Source organism: Myodes glareolus, chromosome 25 (genome assembly GCF_982192425.1).
Source record: "Myodes glareolus chromosome 25, mMyoGla1.1, whole genome shotgun sequence".
Taxonomy (NCBI): Eukaryota; Metazoa; Chordata; class Mammalia; order Rodentia; family Cricetidae; genus Myodes; species Myodes glareolus.
The window spans coordinates 45,309,201-45,328,606 of NC_142050.1; the positions used below are offsets into that span (position 1 = coordinate 45,309,201).

Genomic DNA, 19,406 nt, shown 5'->3' on the forward strand with positions numbered 1-19,406 from the left:
TAACCTAGTCCTCCATCTCTAGGAAAAAGGAAATAGAGTTCACATCCCGTAGGTCAGAATATGTCTTCTAAGATGTGAACTGCTGGTAGAAACATTTTCCTGGAGCTTCCAGGCTGGGCTTGCCTGGTTCCTCTAATAACAGTAGACATGATATTTACAATGGGATATGTACACTTGCTTGCATGCGTCCAACCTGTATCCGGGAAACAGAAAGAAACCACTGACTTCTGGAACCGTGATCTTCACTAGCCCCTAAGGTCCTTGAGAATAAGAAGTCTATGAAATACCCATTTCTACATTCTGGAAGCAAGCCTAACAAAGCACGTGATAACTGTCCTTCTGAAGACAGCCCCACTGGCACCTCACCCCTCCACACAGCCTCACACTGTTCTCAGTTTTAAGTGTAGTAAAACGCATGGCTTCCATCAGGTCTGACTTTCCATAAGGTGATAAGCTCTCCCCAGGCAAGATAAGGACTGGTTATTTAGGAAGACGACGTGGACAGTATGCTGGAGATATCTTTTGAGGGGGGGTGATTACTTTTAAAAAAAAAATACTGGCCTGGAACTAAAAAACACCCGGCTGGCCATAAACTCAGAGATCTGAAACTGAAATTTGAAGTGAATTTTATGCCCTGGTAATTCTGAAGCATGCATAGGCAGCCCATATATGGCCGTTCTGTTGAACTTGTCCATACTTGGTTTCATGATCTAAGTTGTTGAGGACAACTGACCAGGTCTCTTCCTCAAGAGGGCACCAGATCTCATTGCAGATGGTTGTGAGCCACCATGTGGTTGCTGGGAATTGAACTCAGGACGTTTGGAGGAGCAACCAGTGCTCTTAACTACTGAGCCATCTCTGGCTATAAACTCCGATCTTCCTTATTCTATCTCAAGAGCTGGGATTAAAAGTGTGCACCACCACATCTGGCAAAAGGGTTAGGGTAACTACCTTTGCTGAGAGCCTGCTGCATGCCTGGCATTAGTTCCTAAGTTTTCAACATTAAATTAAGACTAAGGTACCCCCCACACCCTTGTTTCTATAGAACATGGGAAGCTTGGAGACAGTAAATGTTCAAAATTACAGCCAGCAGTGATGTTTAAACCCGAGTATGCAACCACAAAAACCATCCTCTGCCTAAGCAGAATCTGACACATAGTAGGTGTTCAGTAAATATTTCAGTAAAATTTTCACAAGGGTGAGGCACCATTCTCTCCTGAGATGTCCAATGCATTCGTAGAAGCAATAGAAATCAAGCCCAGGGTCCAGGCCCCAGCATGGCTTGGGACCTAGAGGCCGGGTTCACCACCACATCGCCTCTTTGGGGGCGGCGGTGGCCCCAGCTTGGAGTGGCCCCGGCCAGCCATGCAGGCGGGCAGGAGCTCCCAGGCCATTGGCTGGCGCGCTGGCTGCGAAGGGCGGGGAGCGCCACCGAAGGGGACTGTTTGCTCCTACGGGCTGTAGATGGAGCTGTCCGGCCCCGGCAAGGGGGAAGGCGCCTGGAAAACGTTCTTCTTCTCCCTGGCCGGCCCGAGCGGGGAACAGCACTCCCAGGATGCAGTTTGTGTCAACACGGCCGCAGCCTCAGCAGCTGGGCATCCAGGGCCTGGGGCTGGACAGCGGGAGCTGGAGCTGGGCCCAGGCTCTGCCCCCGGAGGAGGTCTGCCACCAGGAGCCGGCGCTGCGCGCGGAAATGGCCGAGGGAATGCCGCCCATGCAGGTGGGTGCAGCGCCCGCGGGCGCCATGGCCGCGCCGCTGCCGTGGGGGCGGGGCGGGGCCGGGCCTCGGGGAGCCTCGCGGCTGCCGCGGTCCCGAGCGGCCGCCGGAGCGGGCCCGGCGCAGGCCCCGAGCGTCAGGGCCTTCCGCGCCGCCACGGTGCAGCTGCCCGGGCCGGTGCTGCCCGGGTCGGTGCTGCCCGGGCCCAGGGCCCCCGGGTTGCAGGAAGCAGGGCCGTGCTGCCCCGGACCTGGCGCGGCCGTAGCCGCTTCCCTGAGCGGGGACCGGGGTTCCTCTTGGCGTCTGATCCGCTTGGGTTTGCGGCAGGCCTTTTCCTGGCCCACAGAGGGAACAGTTCAACCATGTTTACATTGTAGTCAGCTTAATAAAAGGGTTTAAAGCTGTTTTATTCCTGTCTTTCTCCGAGTATAAAGAGCAGCCCACTTTTCCTGTATACAAGGGGTGATCCAGGGAAGGGCCTGGGAGGGGACTTTGTCGTCTTGGGTTAGCAAACTTGGCTGCATATTGGAATCGCCTGAGCAGCTTTAGACAACTGACTACGCCCAAACCGCATCCCTGAGCGTTGCTTGGGGTCCTGGGGGTGAGAGAGAAGGCTCCAGCTGTTTCTTTACGCTCCATAAGTGATCTCAGGGTGCCTAGGACTTAGCCGGCACGGCCTTAGGTATAAAACATAAGGGGAAGAGGGTTCAGAATGGCTGTGGATCACTGTCTCAGAGGGGAGGCTTTGAGTTGCCCCGGGACTGGACTCCCGCAGAAGGCTCCTGTGTTCCCATCTGATTCTCAGCAAATAGTTATGACTTGACAAGGCAGTTTGGAGCCTCTGTGTTGGTTTTGAGCAGAACGATCAGCAGTAGATCTTCAAACCTGGTGAGATGCAACAGCCCCTGACTTCCTAAACTTCCACTGCCACTCTCCTCCTTTTCTCTGACAAGGCCCCAGGACCCGGCAGGGGCTGGTATTGCTAGGGCCCAGTTGTTCTCTCTCCCATGTCAGAGAGGAATTCTTAGACACTGTGGGGTGGTCCTCTGAACTGTGGGGGCTGTCACAGAGTCTCTGAATTTGAGAAAATAGTTTGTATGATTGTCAAAGACTCACCTCACAGCTGTAGGGTTCCACTTTTCCCGAGAGCAGAAGCAGGGAGAACAGAGAGAGAGGAGAAAGGGACATTTCCTGTCCTGCGTGGGACCAAGAGTCAGCTATCAGCCTGTGTTGTCTCCCATCACACCCTGACCAGCCTCCACGCTCCTTCCTCTGCCATAGGGCTCAAATCCCAGCCTGGACCTCCTGAAAAATACAGGAGCCAACTCTGGGCCACAGGGAGCCCCTTATCAGGAAGTAGAGAAGGAAGCGTAGAGCTTTTCCCTGTGGCCCTCATGGGGGTGAAGAATGCCCCTCCTCCTGTCTAATAAGTGATATTGCCTAGTAAATCTATTTTCATTTTGCATAGTTACGTAAAGGTGGTTGTGTGGGACTCAACGACTTTTGGTCTGCCGCCTAGCCTAGGTCCTTGTCTCCTCTGGCTGGTTGGTAGGCCTGGTAGGAATAGCAGAGGCTGCATGTTTGCAAAGTGTGTGTGTTACCCTGTGGCACCTAGAACCGTGCCGGTTGGCAGTGCAGGGCGGTGCTGACGAATGACCAGCTGCTTCTTTGTTCCCTAATTTCGTCATCTGTAAAGGAGAGATAATCATTCTTGCCCTAACCTGCAAAAGAGATTGCTCCGAAGATTAACTTCAGACAAGTTACGTGGAAAGTCCTACCTTGAAACAAAGAATGAGAGCCAAATGGGAAGTTTGTCGTTCAGTGTCGCCCGTGAAGAGAGCAGCTGTTCTAGTCAGAGAAAGGGTCTGTGACACATTAGGCAGGGCGCCATGACCTAGACTTGCCACGGGCCAGGACAGGTGAACTTGTAAGCAGACAGGCTCTCATAAGAAGGAAATGGAAGAGTGGTTAGTTGGATGGAGGGGTGGTTGCGCTAGCTATTCACTGATGTCATTAATGAGCTCAGCCAGAGGTGGATGCTGGGTAGAAGAAAGATTCTCCATAGCATTTGGTTGGTTATCCCATTTTAGGCCACCTTCTCTCACACACATGTTCTCACCCTGGGCTGTCACTTTCTACCCTCGCACACAGGCTCAAGAATGGGACATGGATGCCAGGCGGCCAATGCCTTTCCAGTTCCCGCCCTTCCCAGACAGGGCCCCTGTCTTTCCTGACCGAATGATGCGCGAACCCCAGTTGCCCACAGCAGAGATCTCACTCTGGACCGTGGTGGCTGCCATTCAGGCCGTAGAGAGGAAGGTGGATGCCCAGGCTAGCCAGCTGCTGAACCTGGAGGGACGCACAGGAACAGCCGAGAAGAAGCTCGCTGATTGCGAGAAGACAGCCGTGGAGTTTGGTAACCACATGGAGAGCAAGTGGGCCGTGCTGGGGACCCTGCTGCAGGAGTACGGGCTGCTGCAGAGACGGCTGGAGAACCTGGAGAACCTGCTTCGCAACAGGAACTTCTGGGTCCTGCGACTGCCCCCTGGCAGCAAGGGGGAGGCCCCCAAGGTATGTGGTGAGACAGGGGCAGGGCTAGAGGTGAGGATCCACGCAGGTGAACAAACCCTTGACCTCATCTTGTCAAGCAATGCAGATTTCACTGGTCCCATGCTGTCTCAATGGCCACGTGAAGCCTGTCCTATGCCCTTCACTTGGTCCTGAGTGTTGTGCCCCAGCAGAGCTGGCCCTATTCCCCACAACAACCCCATGTGGTTATCTTGGAGGCTTTGATCTTGCTGCTTCCCTGAGTTGTTCAGCTGTCTTGGTTTTACTCACTTGACAATATACGCGTTTGTCTGGATGGAAGAAAGTCTCGAAACCATGCTGCCTAGATTCATTTTCGAGTTATGATCACTGATTTCAGATGGGCCCTTCTAGAATTTAGAATTCTGTTCTATTCCCGTTTCCACCATCCTGGTCCATCAGTACTGCATTCTCAAGTTGATGGCCCTGTTGTCTATTTCTCTGAGAGAGTGGAGGTTTCCAAAGCTGGATATGGTGGCTCACACTAGGAATCTAAGCACTAGAGGAGATGAGGCGGTAGGATTCCATGTGTTCGAAGGCAGTTTGAACTAGACAGTGAGTTCTAGGCCAGCCCAGGTCTATAGCGTGAGACCCTGTCTCGATAAAACATAAACAAGGCTGGAGAAATGGCTCAGTGGTTAAGAGCACTGGCTGCTCTTCCAGAGGACTTGGATTCAATTCCCAGCACCCACATCAAGTGGCTCACAACTATCTATAACTCTAGTTCCTGGTGATCCAGTGGAGATCTAATAACCTTCGCAGTTACCAGCATTCATTTATGGAACACACACACACACACACACGTGCACGCACACATGCACACACTGAAAAATAAATAAAATACAAAGCAGAACAGGGCTGGCAATGTCTTGGTAAAGGCACTTGTAGTCAAGCCTAATGATTTAAGTTTGATCCAGAAGACCTAGACCATAGAAGGCAAGAATTGACTCCCACAAGTTGTCCTCTTACACGCACGTGCATGCAAATAGATGTAGCAAATAAACAAAAGAGATGTTTCCATAAACAGAAGTATAGTTCATCCCTTGGTCTGCCGTCTTGGTGCATGTGGATCCTGCCTTGCTCCACCGGCCTCTGTGGCTCTGTGTCCACCCGTTCTTTCCTCTACATTCAGCTGTCTCCTCTCTCCTAGATCCTCCACACTACCGTGTAAACACTGTAGTCCTCTTTTGGACCCCACACTTCCCTCTACCTCATTCTCACCATCAGTACAGATAAAATGCCTTGGAAGAGCTATCTATATTTGTTACATCCACTACCTCCCTACCTTTCTATTCCAGGCTCTTCAGATCCATACCAAAGTAGGTAGGATATTGAACCCCTGAGTGCCCATCGTGAGCCTCAACAATCAAACTCTTGACTGATCTTTTTTTTCTACTAATTCCCCAACTCTTGTTTTGTTCTGAAGCTAATCCTAGGCATCAGTAATTTTGTTTATAACAGCCATTGTGATGGCATTTAATCCCAGCCCCTATGGGGCAGAGGCAAGCAAATCTCTGTGAGTTTGAGTCTGTCTATGACAAGTTCCACATTACCCAAGTCCATCTCTTCCACCATAATGTTCAGATTTTCAATTGATTCTTTTTCTCCCTTTTCTTGTTTGAATCAAAATGTAAAGAGTCAGACGTGGTTGAGTGATAGTTTTCAGGACATGGGTCACTCTTTGTACCGTGGGTTCTGGGGTTGAACTTAGGTCATCAGGCTTGTGAGGCATACATTTTTTTTTCCTTTTCTTCTTTCTTTCTTTCTTTCTTTCTTTCTTTCTTTCTTTCTTTCTTCTTTCCTTTCTTTTTTTTTCTTTTTCTTTCTTTAAGACAGGGTTACTCTTTGTAACAGCTCTGGCTGTCCTGGAACTTGCTCTATAGACCAAGCTGGCCTTGAACTCACAGAGATCCACCTGCCTCTGCCTCTTGAGTGCTGAGATTAAAGCACCTGGTGTGAGACATTTATTTTTATCTGCTAAGCCATCTTGCTGGCCTAGAACTTTTTGAAATCTATAGACTCACTTCCTTCATTTCTTAGCCTTCATTGTACTTTTTGTAGTGGAGGAACTGGGCTGTCTGGATCCTTTATTCTCATTGAACAGGTTCATCTATTCTCAGTATTCTAGTAAATTGGTACCTGGATAACTCTCTCTGCAACCAACTCCAGTCAGACTTTTTTTTTTTTTAATCCCTTCTTTTCTCCTATTGGTCTTCCTAAGGTCTTCATTATGTCTGCCTATGAGACCTTTAGTCTTGTCTCTGCCGTCATCCTCTTAATTCCATCACCAGTAGCAGGTGGCTACTTCATTAAAACACCTTTCATGTGCTTCTAGGGTGCCTCTCTCTCTTCATTCTCTCTCTGTCTCACTAGGTGCTGGTCCTCAGTCAGCCTTGCTGGCTTTGCTTTCTCCTTTCATCTCCTGATTGTCTGTGGAGTGGTCCTGGCTCAGCCTCAGCCTTTGTGCTCGTTTTCACCCCTTTGCTCATAACCTCATCCAGACCCATGGTTTTAACTGCAGCTTATGCGCTTATGACTCCCGTATGTACCCTTTCCCACCTACCCCACCCCTATTTTTTTTTCTTGGAGGTCAGGTTGCACATTTCTTCCTGTTACCGTAGCATCCTGGATTTAATATGACCAGACTGAACTATGGGTCTTTTGCCTGAAGCCTGTTTTGTCCAAAGTCACCCTCATCTTTGCTGATGACAGATCCATCCTTTCCGTCATTCAGATCGAAGTCTTGGGATCTTAGCTACTCTCTTTCTCATGTTCCACCTCTGGTCCACCCCCGTAGTCTGACCAGCCCCATCACCTGCTTCCAGCTAATCTCATCTACCTTTTTATTGTTTCAGCCTCTTGACTTGCTCCTGTTCTCCATCCTTGTTTAGGTCCCATACTACAATATATACCTAAAAGAACAGCCCCAGTGATTCCATTCAAATACCTCATTCATGGGCTGGAGATGTGGCTCATTTGGTAGAACGCTTGCCTAACATGCACGAACTGATCCCTAGCACCTCATAAACTTTGGCATGGTAGCACATGCCTTTAATCACATTATTTGTGAAAGGGAGGTGGAAAGTAGGAGGATCTGAATTTGAAGATCATCAAGGCTGCATAGCAAATTGAAGGCCACCCTAGGTATATGAGACCCTGTCTCTAAAAAAAAGTGTCATACTGTACCCATCTTTTGGCTTCTCATCTTTATAAAATGAGAAATATTTTCTTCTTTATAAAATGTAGTTTACATGCAAGCTTTGGTTTCTTTTCTTTTTTTTTTTTAAGTATATTTTATTTAGGTGGTTGAGGGGCATGTCCCACTGCATGTCTGTGGAGATCAGAGGACAACCTGTTGGAGCGGATTCTGACCTTCTATGTGGGTCCTAGGGATGGAACTCAGGTTGTCAGGGTTGGTAGCAGGTGTCTCTGCACATCGAGTCATCACATCAGCCCCTGGCTTCCCATCTCTTCTGAATAAACATCCAGGTTTGCCACCTTCTTCAGGGGCATTCCTCCCGGAAGCACCTTCCCTGATTATCCGGCTATTTCAATATTCAGTCCCCCACTTCCATGGGGTTTGCTTAGCTGTTGTTTAATCCGTGTGCCCTCCCATGATCACCTTATTACTAAGGAATCAAGCCCCATGCTGAGTGTGGTTGCACATGCCTGGAATACCAGCATTTGGTAAGCAGAAAGATTTTGAATTTGCAGCCAGCCTGGGATATGTATTGAGTTCAAAGCCAGCCTGGGCTACATAACAGGGCCCTGTCCGAAAGAAGAAACAAGCAACAGTACCAGGTTCTTCCTGAATCTTGAATATTTACTTTTTTTTTCTTTTGGTTAGCTTCCCTTGATCAGAATGTAAATTATTGGTTCATAGCTGTACCTTGTGTTTATAGTGGCAACTAGCTTAGAGACGGTATGTGGAACGCATTTACTTAGTCTTTCACTAAAGAACTCAGAACTCCTAGGACGGGACCATGTCTTAGTAGGGACGCCCAGTCTGTTGACACTACCCGGAGAGCTGCCAGACTTCCATGTGTCTAGGCTGCAAGCAACTGAGTTGTCGTAGCCCTGAGTGGATCTGGCAGCAACTGTGGTTTTGTCTATGTTGCTGGAGGAGCATGATCAGCGTCTAGTCAAAGCTTCCCTTTGCTTTCGTCTCTACTGTGTGCTTTAATATGTGCAGTATCCTTCCCTGCCGCCACTCGTTCTACAGTGGTAGGAGCCTGACCTTGCCATGTACCATTGCATGATAATGGACATGGTAGGGGTTTTGAAATCAGCAGGCTTGGGTTTGCATCTTGACTGTGCCACCTTCTGACTTCCCTACTGTTGGCCAAGTGTATTTTGTTGCCTCTGAACCTCTTCAGTGTCTCCTTAAAGAAGTATCTGGAGTAATGCAAAGTCCTGGTTGGTCCCTTTGAGCTTCAGTTGTCATTTGTAACATGAAGATATCATTGTAATTGCTTTACAATTGAGTTACAAGAAGTCATTGGTTTTTGTTTATGGGAAAACACTATGTAGTCATTGTTAGTTACTTGTTGACAGGCAGCAAATGATCCCAAAATGGTAGCCTAAAAATATATATCACCTGATAGTTTCTGTGAGTGAGGAACTGGGGACTGCTTGGGTGGTTCTGCTCAGTCAGTCCTGCGAGGTCTCAGTGTGACTTTTGACTGGTAATGCTGTCATTTGAAGGTTGACTTTAACTCCCTTACCTGGTTGCTTGGACCCGCAAGACTCCTTGGCCCTACTTACAACATAAATGCTGCCTCCCTGTTTCCTAGAATGAGGGGTTCAAAGAGAGACTAGGATGGGTGTTGTGGAGTCTGTGCTATACAGTTTCACTTCATTTGTTATAAGGGAGTTACCAAATTCTGCCTGCATTCAAGAGGTAGAGAATTAGGCTTGTCTAACCTGAAGGGACTGAAAAAAATGTTTATTGGGCTAGGGAGGCAGCTCAGTCGGTAACATCCTTGCCATACAAGCCCAAGGACCTGAGTTTGACTCCCAGAATCCATGAAAAATAGCCAGGCATGTTGGTGTGTGCTTGTAATTACATGCTGGGGAGGTGTAGACATAGATCCCTTGCGCTCAATGACCAACCAGTGTAGTCTAATAGATGAGCTCTAAGCCATTGAAAACCTGTCTCAAAGGAAGTGAATACCCAGGCATGCACACATACCTATACACATTTGTGAGCCTGCACACACAAACATGAACACATATGCACAAAAGACATCACTGATATATGGGTTCGTGAATGTTGTGTACCACAGTTAATGGTACACTGTATGTTCTTGGGTGTTCAGGATGCATTTTTGTTATCTGTTAGGTCCAGGAAGGATATAGTCTCTCCGATCCGTTAGCCCTGTTATGTCTACTGATGGAGTCCTAGCTAATCCACGGGCAGGCTTTCCTGTCTGCAGCTACTCCAAGCTCATTTCTATCTCAGACTGTGGCTTAGATTTCTGTATTCTGTCACCATGAGGCTCTTAAAGAGTGATGTCTGTTTCCAACTGGATAGAAATTATTCTGAAGTTTTGATTCTCCAAGAAAATGGTAAAAATAAAATGAAGAGGCCGCTGTACTGCAGAAGATGGTGAACACACCTTGGATATATTTAGTGCTAGATGCTTACAGGTGATTGGAGGAGTGACTTAGAAGGCTGTGGGACTTGAAGGCCACAAGGAAAGTTTAAGCCTTTCCTTAAAGAGGTAACAGTTGCAATAAAAACAATGACATTGCCAAGAGAAAGGAGAAGAAACAGAGAAAGATAATAGCAGAGCTTCATCTCAGGAGATGAAGAAGAAGCAGCAAAGAGGACATGAACAGTCAGCCGAATAACAAGCACCATAGTCACAGGAACCAAACAAGAAAGCTCTAGAAAGGGGGTCTCGTTGTAAGAGACCACTTGTTTGTTTCCCTGCTGCCCAGACTCCCAAAATAATCACACAGAAACTATATTTAAATCACTGCCTGGCCAATCACTTAAGCGTATTGCTAGCTAGCTCTTACATCTAGAATTTCCATTATTTTATATTTTACCACGAGGCTCATGGCCTACCGGCAAGGTTCCAGCTGGCAGCCTGCGTCTTTCTCCTCTGGCGGCTCCATTGAGTCTCACTGACTCTGCCTTCTTTTCCCCAGCATTCAGTTTAGTTTTCCCCAACTAGCTCTATTCTGGTAAGTCACTGGCCAAAGCAGATTCTTTATTCAATAACCAAAAAAGGCAACACATATACAGAAGGACTTCCAACACCAGAGTCTGTCTTATCAAAAGGAGATTTTAGTAGCAAGTCATTGGTGAATTTTCAGGATATGGTTTTGTTTTAGAGAATAGATGTTAGATTTTAGGAAGCTAAAATGTATATGGATTTTGAAAAAAGAAAAACGGACTTTAACTAGGATACGAGAGCCAGGCAGAGTGAACGGAGAGAGCAGAAATCCACCTGCCTCTGCCACCTGAGTGCTGGGATTAAAGGCAGGCACCACAGTTGCCCAGCTGGGTCTGTTTTGTTTTACATTTTATTTATTTATTTATTCATTCTTTGTTTTTATTTAGTGGGTGTGGGTGTGTGTACGCACACACACCGTAACACAGGTGTAGAGGCAGGAGTAAGTTCTCTCCTTCCATTGTGTGGGTTTTGGGAATTGGACTCAGGCCATCATGCTTGGTGGCCAGTGTCCTCACCCACGAAGCCATCTAGTCTGAGAGAATGAAGGTTTCCTTAGGTTGAGATGACCCTCAGGAGAAAGAGCCAGTGAGAGAGAGAAACTGGAGATGTGAAACATCAGCATTATTTGGATTAACTTTTGCTGATGGGAGGCAGCAGAGAAATACAGAATGAATATGGCAGGTTTGACTTAGCAAGAAGAAAGGGGCAAAGAAGAAGCTCCCTAGCACCAGCCTGGGGTCAGAGAGAGATAGGAGAAAAGGCAAGGAGGCCAGAGGGTGCTGGGGAGTGAGGTTAGCAGTAAACTTCCGGGGAACCTGACAAGGTATCAATAAGAGGCCAAAGGCTTCCCAGGCAGCCGTGGGACAGCTGGTGTGAACCTGTGGCAGCCGTGGGACAGCTGGTGTGAACCTGTGGCAGCCGTGGGACAGCTGGTGTGAACCTGTGGCAGCCGTGGGACAGCTGGTGTGAACCTGTGGCAGCCGTGGGACAGCTGGTGTGAACCTGTGGCAGCCGTGGGACAGCTGGTGTGAACCTGTGGCAGCCGTGGGACAGCTGGTGTGAACCTGTGGCAGCCGTGGGACAGCTGGTGTGAACCTGTGGCAGCCGTGGGACAGCTGGTGTGAACCTGTGGCAGCCGTGGGACAGCTGGTGTGAACCTGTGGCAGCCGTGGGACAGCTGGTGTGAACCTGTGGCAGCCGTGGGACAGCTGGTGTGAACCTGTGGTGGATGTTGATTGCAGGATTTTGTAGTCTCATCTAGCAACAGGGAAATAAAATGAAGAAAGGGGGTTGCATGCTTTCTCAGATTGGGGATTTGCCCAAGTCTGGTAGGAGCTCTAGTTCTAATCCTAATGATGGACAGGTAGCTGTCGATTGGTAGGCACGTGGCCACTGCACAGCTGTGTATATCACACCTGCGTAAGGTCCCCTTGCAGTTTTATGCACCTGGCTTGTGGACTGACAGACCTTGCACCAGTAGCTTTGCACCTGGCCCTGCCCACTCTTTATCATTCACACCAATGTCCTACACAGGCCAGCTTTGGCCCTGAACATGTAGGCAGGTATGTAGACAAGGGGCCTGGATTGCAGGGTGAGAGTCAGATGCTGGTTCACTAGGGATGTGAGAGGGGCAGGAGGGAAGCCTGTGTGATCAGAGAGGGAAGTTCAGGAATTAGTTAATAGAAGTGAAACGACTCAGTTCAGAGTGAGGTGGTGCTGGAGAGGCTGAAATGGGTATGGATGAGGCTCCTGGTCAGAATAAAACAGCAGCTTTCTACAAGATGAGAATGCCTTGGCAGGCAGAGACTGATGGCAGTCACAGCCATAGCAGAACTTCCTCATAAAGACAGCTCAGAATCCTGGTGCTGAGGCACATGCCTTGGATTGTCCATTTCTGTGACAAAATTTAACTTTTGGAGGCTGGAAAAGTGGCTCGGTGGTTAAGATCTGTTCCTATAGAGGCCTCAGGTTTGATTCCCAGCACCCAAATTAAAGCTTACAACCACTGTAACTCCAGTTCCAGAGACTCTAGCCCCTCTTCTGGCCTCTGCAAGTATGGTACACAGACATTTTCATGTAGACAAAACACTCATACACATAAAATAAAATCTTGAAAAAAAAAAGTAACTATGTACACACAGGTGATCTGACCTGAAATACAGGTTTTGTCATAGAATTTTACAGCTCTTGGCTTCCTGATTCCCACATTTGGCATCTCTCATATCCCTGTACCCTGAACTCCCAAAGAAGCACACTGACTATGGCTTTGCCTTCAGTGTCTAGTTGTCTGAAATGGCAAAGGACAGGACTAAGTGCTTATTGAAGAAGAAAAGAGAAAGCCAAGAAATGGCTCGTCAGGAGAGGGCTCATGCTACTAAGTCTGACCGTCTGGATCCTGGTAGGATTTGAGAACCAGCTCCTGCAGGTTGTGCTCTGACCTCTGCATGTGTGCCATTGCATAGATGTTTCTACACACATTTGCACAACACACAGCAAGTAAATAAAATGTTTACAAAAAAGGCCAGACGGTGGTGGCGCCCCGCCTTTAATCCCAGCACTCAGGAGGCAGAAGCAGGCAGATCTCTGTGAGTTCAAGGCCAGTCTGGTCTACAAGAGCTACTTCCAGGACAGGCTCCAAAGCTACAGAGAAACCCTGTTTCAAAAAACCAAAAAACAAACAACAACAACAACAAAAACAAAAACAAAAAGAAGAAGGAAAAGGGTAGCAATAACACCATTGCTATTGGATACCTAGAAAGGCCAGCTACAGGGAATTCTGAACCTCTGGATGGACAGATGTGACCTGGGATGTAGGAACTGGGGTGCTGGGAACAGAGACCAAGCCTGAGGTAGCCTGGCTCTGTGGCCCCAGGAGAGTGGGATGAGGATGAGGCTGCTGACTGAACCCCTTGTTGGCCCAGGTCCCAGTGACCTTCGTCGACATTGCTGTCTACTTCTCTGAGGATGAATGGAAGAACTTGGATGAATGGCAGAAGGAGCTCTACAGCAATCTGGTGAAGGAGAACTACAAGACCCTGATGTCCCTGGGTAAGGATATCTCCCCTCCATTGGCGAGCGCTCTCTGCTGAGGGTTCCCGGATGCAAAGGCGCATAATGGAGAGGAATGCGGAACTCTTTATGATAGGATGCAAATTAGAAGGGTGGCAGCTGAGCCTGTCACTGTGGTAGTGTATATGACACTACTGTTATTCTAAAATACCATAAAATATCAAGTTTCTGTCCCCTTGTATTGCCTCGTAACAACCTGGGGTCAGCTGTGGGTCGTGTGCTCTTGACTCTTGGAAACCCGGGATCCTGTTGGCTTGCTTTCACGGTTGCCTCCTTACATAGTGACTACCATTCTGACGAACATTGGCAACAGAGAGCCCTGCTCCACCACCTCAATCTGCATTCACTAGTCAACTTCATACAACCCTTCTTTCCTTTTCTCTCCATCTCACAGACACAGACGGCCCAGTGTCCAAGCCAGATGCTCCAGTCCAGGCAGAGCCTAGGGAAGAGCCTTGTGTATGGGAACAGCATCACCCTGAAGAGAGAGAAATCCCAGTGGCTGCAGACACAGGTAATGTCTGTTGAGCTAGGGATGGGAACAGGGAGGTGCAGAAGAGGAGAGCTTGGGCACCCTGCACGCACACAAGGAGTCCATACTGTACGTCTCAGGAGAGACTAGCTCTTGCTGCCCCTAGGAGCCACTTCTGCCACACTGCAAAATGGTCACAAGACACAGGGCCTAAAACCATGCCATACTTATCGGCTGGCCTTTGATGGCTCTGAGCTTATCGGTGAGCTAGGGGAAGAGACTAGGTGTGGTACACATCCTTAATCCTCACACTCAAGAGGCATTAGAGACAAGTTGATTTCTGTGGGTACGAAGCCAGCCTGGTCTATGTAGAGAATTCCAGACCAGCAAGGATGACAGAGTGAGACCCTATCTCAAAAAATAAAAGCCAAGTAAGGAAGGGCTTGAGCTGAGACACCGTGGTGGGGTACATGAGGTCTTAGACTTGGGAGACTCCCAGAGGAGGTGGAAAGAAGGCGCAGCAGAGGTGTGGTCCTGCCTGGCCCCTTGCTCACTGCCCATTCCTGCTTTGATATACACACACCTCCCCACTTGCCCCAAGTCTTTCCCCTCACTCATAAAGGAGCCATTAATCCTACAAATACTGTATTTGGCAGCTCTTACTGGGGTGGAAGACACTAGGGTCTAGCCCTAGCTCTGCCCTGGACGTCTTCCCCAGGTGCCTCTGCTTCTTGAACAACGTTGGGCAAGGTGCGGAGTGGCACTATCCCGTTGTCCTCTGTTGGCGTGTGAACTCTCACCCATTGGCTCTTGACCCCCACCATTTTTAAATAATATTTTCCTTTTTTTAAATTTATTTAACTTTATTTTATGTACATTGGTGCGACGGTATCATATAAGATCCCCTAGAATTAAAGTTACAGACAGTTGTGAGCTGCCATGTGGGTGCTGGGAATTGAACCCAGGTCCTCTGGAGGAACAGCCAGTGCTCTTAACCACTGAGCCATCTCTCCAGACCCTTAAGTAATATTTTCATGGAAATTCCCAGCACTGTTCTTTCTCCTTCCCGATCTTTAGTTTTGTTATAGTTTATTGGTCATAAAATTCTTCCTTTTAAATTAGTAACTTGGGGCTAGAGAGATGGCTCAGTGGTTAAGAGCCCTGGCTGCTCTTCGAGAGGTCCTGAGTCCAATTCCCAGCAACCACATGGTGGCTCACAACATTCTATAATGAGATCTGGTGCCCTCTTCCGGCGTGCAGGGATACATGCAGATTGAGAATCCCCACGCCCATTAGCAACCTTTCCCTACTTCCCTTTCTTGCAGGTAGGCCCGCCTCTGCCTCTGTGGATTTCACAGGAGGATGTTTCATTTCGGTGGCCTTTCCCAGTCTTCAAGCACCTTGAATTTTCTTTAGCAGCTGTGGTTACAGTTTCTAATGTTGTATGGCAGCTTTTTACATCTTGGGCCCTGTGACCTCAACAGTTTCACTGAGTTATCAAACCATCATGGGTCATAAAACAGAACCATAACCTACTTAGGTGAAAAGGACAGGCAAACCCACAGAGGTGGAGCGGCTCACGGAGCAAGATGGCGGTGGAGTTGAAACCAGGATTACCCTCTTCAGATTCTTTCATAGTCTTTCCTGTTACCTGAGCTGCCTTCTACCCAGAGCTGTTACCTTGTCCCAGAAAGCTCAAAAGAAAAAAAAAACAGTCCTGTTGGTCACAAAGTGGGATTCTGTGAAAAACACAGGCTGTTGACTTTTATGCTTAAGGATACTGTTTTATCCACCCAGTATCAGGGTTTGGTTGTACTTATGTATAGTGCAGACAACACTTATGCTCAGCCTGATTCCTTCACAGAGCGATTTGTTTGTATCTGGATACTGTAGTAAAAAGCAGACAAACAACAAACAACAACAAAACCAAACCAAGGGCAAGTGACTCCCGCACAAACCTGTTGAGCCCTGCTTAGCCCCAGCAGTTATAAGGCATTGCCTGCTGTCTTCAAAGCCCGTCTGTGGCTCCTCAGACTTTTTGCTGCTGTTGGCCTAGTCTTTGGTTTTTGGGACAGGGTCTTACTCTGAGCCCAACCTGGATTAGAATTTATTATGTAGCTCAAACTGTCCTCCAACTCATGGTGATTCTCCTGCCGCAGCCTCTTGACTGATGGGATTGCAGCCATGAGCCATAATATTCTTTTTCTTATCCCTTTTTCTTGAATATTCTCACTTCTCTGCTACTGGAACTTCTGCTCCTCAGGGTCCACATATCTCCAGTAGGGATCCAAGATGCTTGTGCTGTTCCCTGGAGTGCTGACAACCACGATTCTGACCACAGAATCCCCTGGTGACCAATAAACTGAAAAGAGATTCTAAGAAGTATGATTCTCTCTCCCCAGGAACAGAGCCCCTGGTGCCTGCACAGGACATGTCCTCCCAGGTGAAGCGAGAGGAAGCCCTGTGTGTTCGGGGCCAGAGGGGTCTGGAAGAAAGGGCCATCCCCACAGAATCTATCACTGGTAAGTGAGCCAAATAGCCGCTTGGCCCAGGAGGGGTCTGTAACCCCCATAGAGGGCTCAGCTAGCAAAGGAAGAGCTGTGAATGCAGATCTGGACTGAGAAGGCATCTACAGAGGTATAAACATGGTGCTCAGCATTGAGGGTTTATAACTACATTCAGCTTTGCCTGTTCTGTTTCTCTCTCTCTCTCTCTCTCTCTCTCTCTCTCTCTCTCTCTCTCTCTCTCCTTTGTCTAGTAAGTTTTGGATTCTTCCTCTGTTCCTTAAAAACAGCTTAGTACAAGCATTTTATTGGGCTCTTTGGGTGGCAGAATATCAAAGCCAGTAAGACCTGTTCCTGGACCACAAAGTTACATTACACAAATATTTATGGGCTGCCACTTCCACGCCAGGCACCCCGTTGCTGCATGCCCACGGGGAGCTGCTCCTCGATGGTGTTTCAGCTGAGCTGTACTTAGATGAGAATCTGTTATGGCAGGTGCGTGCATGAGGCCCAGTTCTCCAGAGAGAAGGAACCAATGGTGTGTGTGTGTGCAATGGGATCATGTACATGTATACATGTAGAGGGATTTGTTTTAACAAACTGGCTATTGTGATTATAGTGTCTGACAGATCCAAAATTTGCTAGCAAGTAGGTCAGCAGGATGGGACCCGGGAAAGACTATCTACTGACAGAATCCCTTCTTCCTTGGGTTGGTCATCTTTTTCAGTTAAGACCTCCCCCAGGTTGGATGAGGCTCATTCCCATTATAGTGGATCGTCTGCTTTATTCAGTCTCCTGGCTTCAGTGTTAATCTCACCTAAAAAATCCCTTCATAATAACATCCAGAATGATGTTTGACCGATACCTGAGTAGTATTGCCACGTGGACACTGAAGGTAGCTGCCATTTGCTACTGGTGAATGCTCCAACCTCATCCCTCCTCCAGGAAAGCCTGAGACACACAGGCAAGTGATGGCGGCCAAAGGGCAGGAGCTGTGCCTCCACTGGTTGTCAGAGGAGTTCCTTAAAGCCTTGAGTCTCTAGAAACCATTAAGAGATAAGAAGGTGATAAATAAAGGATAAATTGGGTTTGATTGAAGAAGAAGAAGAAGAAGAAGAAGAAGAAGAAGAAGAAGAAGAAGAAAAAGAGAGAAAAAAATTTAAAAAGGAAAATTTTTTTTTGATAGAGAGACTCATGTAGCTAGCCTCGAACTTTCTATGTAGTCAAGGGTGACCCTGAACTTCTGATCCTCCTGCCTCCCCTTCCCAAGTGTGGGGATTACAGGTGTTGTACACTGGTTTAGTAGCCTATGAATAAAACAATGTTTTGTCTTAGAAAAGTTCCATTCAGTACTGATAAGAGGCCTCCTTGGGAGGGCTGTTTTCCTGGGAATGCCTTCATGAGGCCTCTTCTGTGGAGGTCATAGCTCCAGAGCAGAGACCTCACCCTGGCTAGTTAAGTGTCTGGGGACATTTTGTATCCTACTCACTGCCCCGTGACATCCTCTGGACTTCAGCCACAGCTCCATTCATTACGGCCAGAGTGACTGGAACCTTTAGTTAAGTGGGATAATTTATTTATTCTTATCCTTAACTTTTAGGGAAAAACAAATAATTGCATGAAATCATATTCACTGAAAACACAGACTCGTGGGAATTCCCGTTCCCTAACGCCTTTGTCGCCTTTGTTCTCCCGAGTAGACTCCCCCATCTCTGCCCAGGACCTCTTGTCCCGGATTAAGCAAGAGGAACCGCAGTGTGTGTGGGACCAGCAAGATTTGGCAGAGAGAGATATTCCCACAGATCCCAATTCAGGTGAGAAAGACATCAGAGTGAATTACTCAATTTAATATTCATTGTGTCAATGGAACTGATACAAAAATTATGTTGGCATTGCTTTTTGAAGATTCAAAACCAAAAGGCTTCTAAAAACCATGTGTATTTGTGTGTCAGAGAGCAAGTAATTTATATTTTCTGGAATTTCTTTCTTTTTTTTTTCAGTATGTATTTTATTTTTAGTTATTTGTATGTGGGTGCCTACAGAGGCCAATTCCCTGGCCTCAAGTGTAGAAGGTTGTGAGCTGCTGATGTGGGTGGACTTGGGTCCTCTGCAAGAGCATTAAGTGCTGCCAATCTCAGGGCCATCGCTCCAGTTCCTTTCTGGAATTTCATTTGTAGGATAACTCCCATGAAAACTCTGGGGATGTTCCAGCTGTTTAGGGAAACTCACCCCCTGGCTGGGCATGGGTTTATATATGAATTTGCAGAGCTGGGAGGTCTCATCCTACCCTACATATCTGGAGAGAGGATGAAAAATTTAGCCTAGGAGTCTGGTGAGAGGACCCAGCAGGCGGAAGCAGAGTCCCCTCAGAGTCCTTAGGTCTTGCCATGGGCTTGTCAGTGGCCCTGGCCGCTGCCAGCTGTGGTGCTGTGGGCCTTCAAAGCTGAGCTTTCCTCCAGCATAGCCTGGCCCCGTGGTCTCTCTGATCAGTGGATAGTGGGTGCTCAGTGAAACTGAATGAAGTCTTAAGGTTGCCTTCTTTCCTGACAACAGAATCTCTCATCTCAGCACATGACATTTTGTCCTGGATCAAGCAGGAAGAGCAGCCGTACCCATGGGGCCCACGTGACTCAATGGAAGGGGAGCTTGGACTAGACTCTGGCCCAAGTGAGTAATGTGTGCCTCTTCTAGAGCCCTTGGGTATTAGGTCCAGAGCAGTTGAAGCCTGCAGTAGAGTTGCCTGCCTCAGCCTACTCCCTTCTAGGGTGATTTTGCTGGTGGCAGCCTTTTAAAGTCTGGAGGAATTATCACTGCATGGGAGAGGTGAGTCCTTGTTTGAAATAGAATTTAGAGAAGTCTTTTTTGCAACCTGT

General features: G+C 47.9%; 1 protein-coding gene across 1 annotated transcript in view; it reads left to right on the forward strand.

The window, feature by feature from the left end:
• Positions 1-1,442: 1,442 nt before the first annotated feature.
• The window catches only part of Znf282 (zinc finger protein 282), a 28,084-nt gene continuing 10,120 nt past the window's right edge, over positions 1,443-19,406 (forward strand). Inside the window, exons 1-7 of the mRNA XM_085683993.2 lie at positions 1,443-1,720; positions 3,869-4,288; positions 13,410-13,536; positions 13,952-14,071; positions 16,432-16,551; positions 18,234-18,347; positions 19,087-19,200. Coding sequence (XP_085540119.2) covers positions 1,556-1,720; positions 3,869-4,288; positions 13,410-13,536; positions 13,952-14,071; positions 16,432-16,551; positions 18,234-18,347; positions 19,087-19,200 — 1,180 coding nt within the window. The 5' untranslated portion in view covers positions 1,443-1,555. The remainder of the gene's footprint in view (positions 1,721-3,868; positions 4,289-13,409; positions 13,537-13,951; positions 14,072-16,431; positions 16,552-18,233; positions 18,348-19,086; positions 19,201-19,406) is intronic.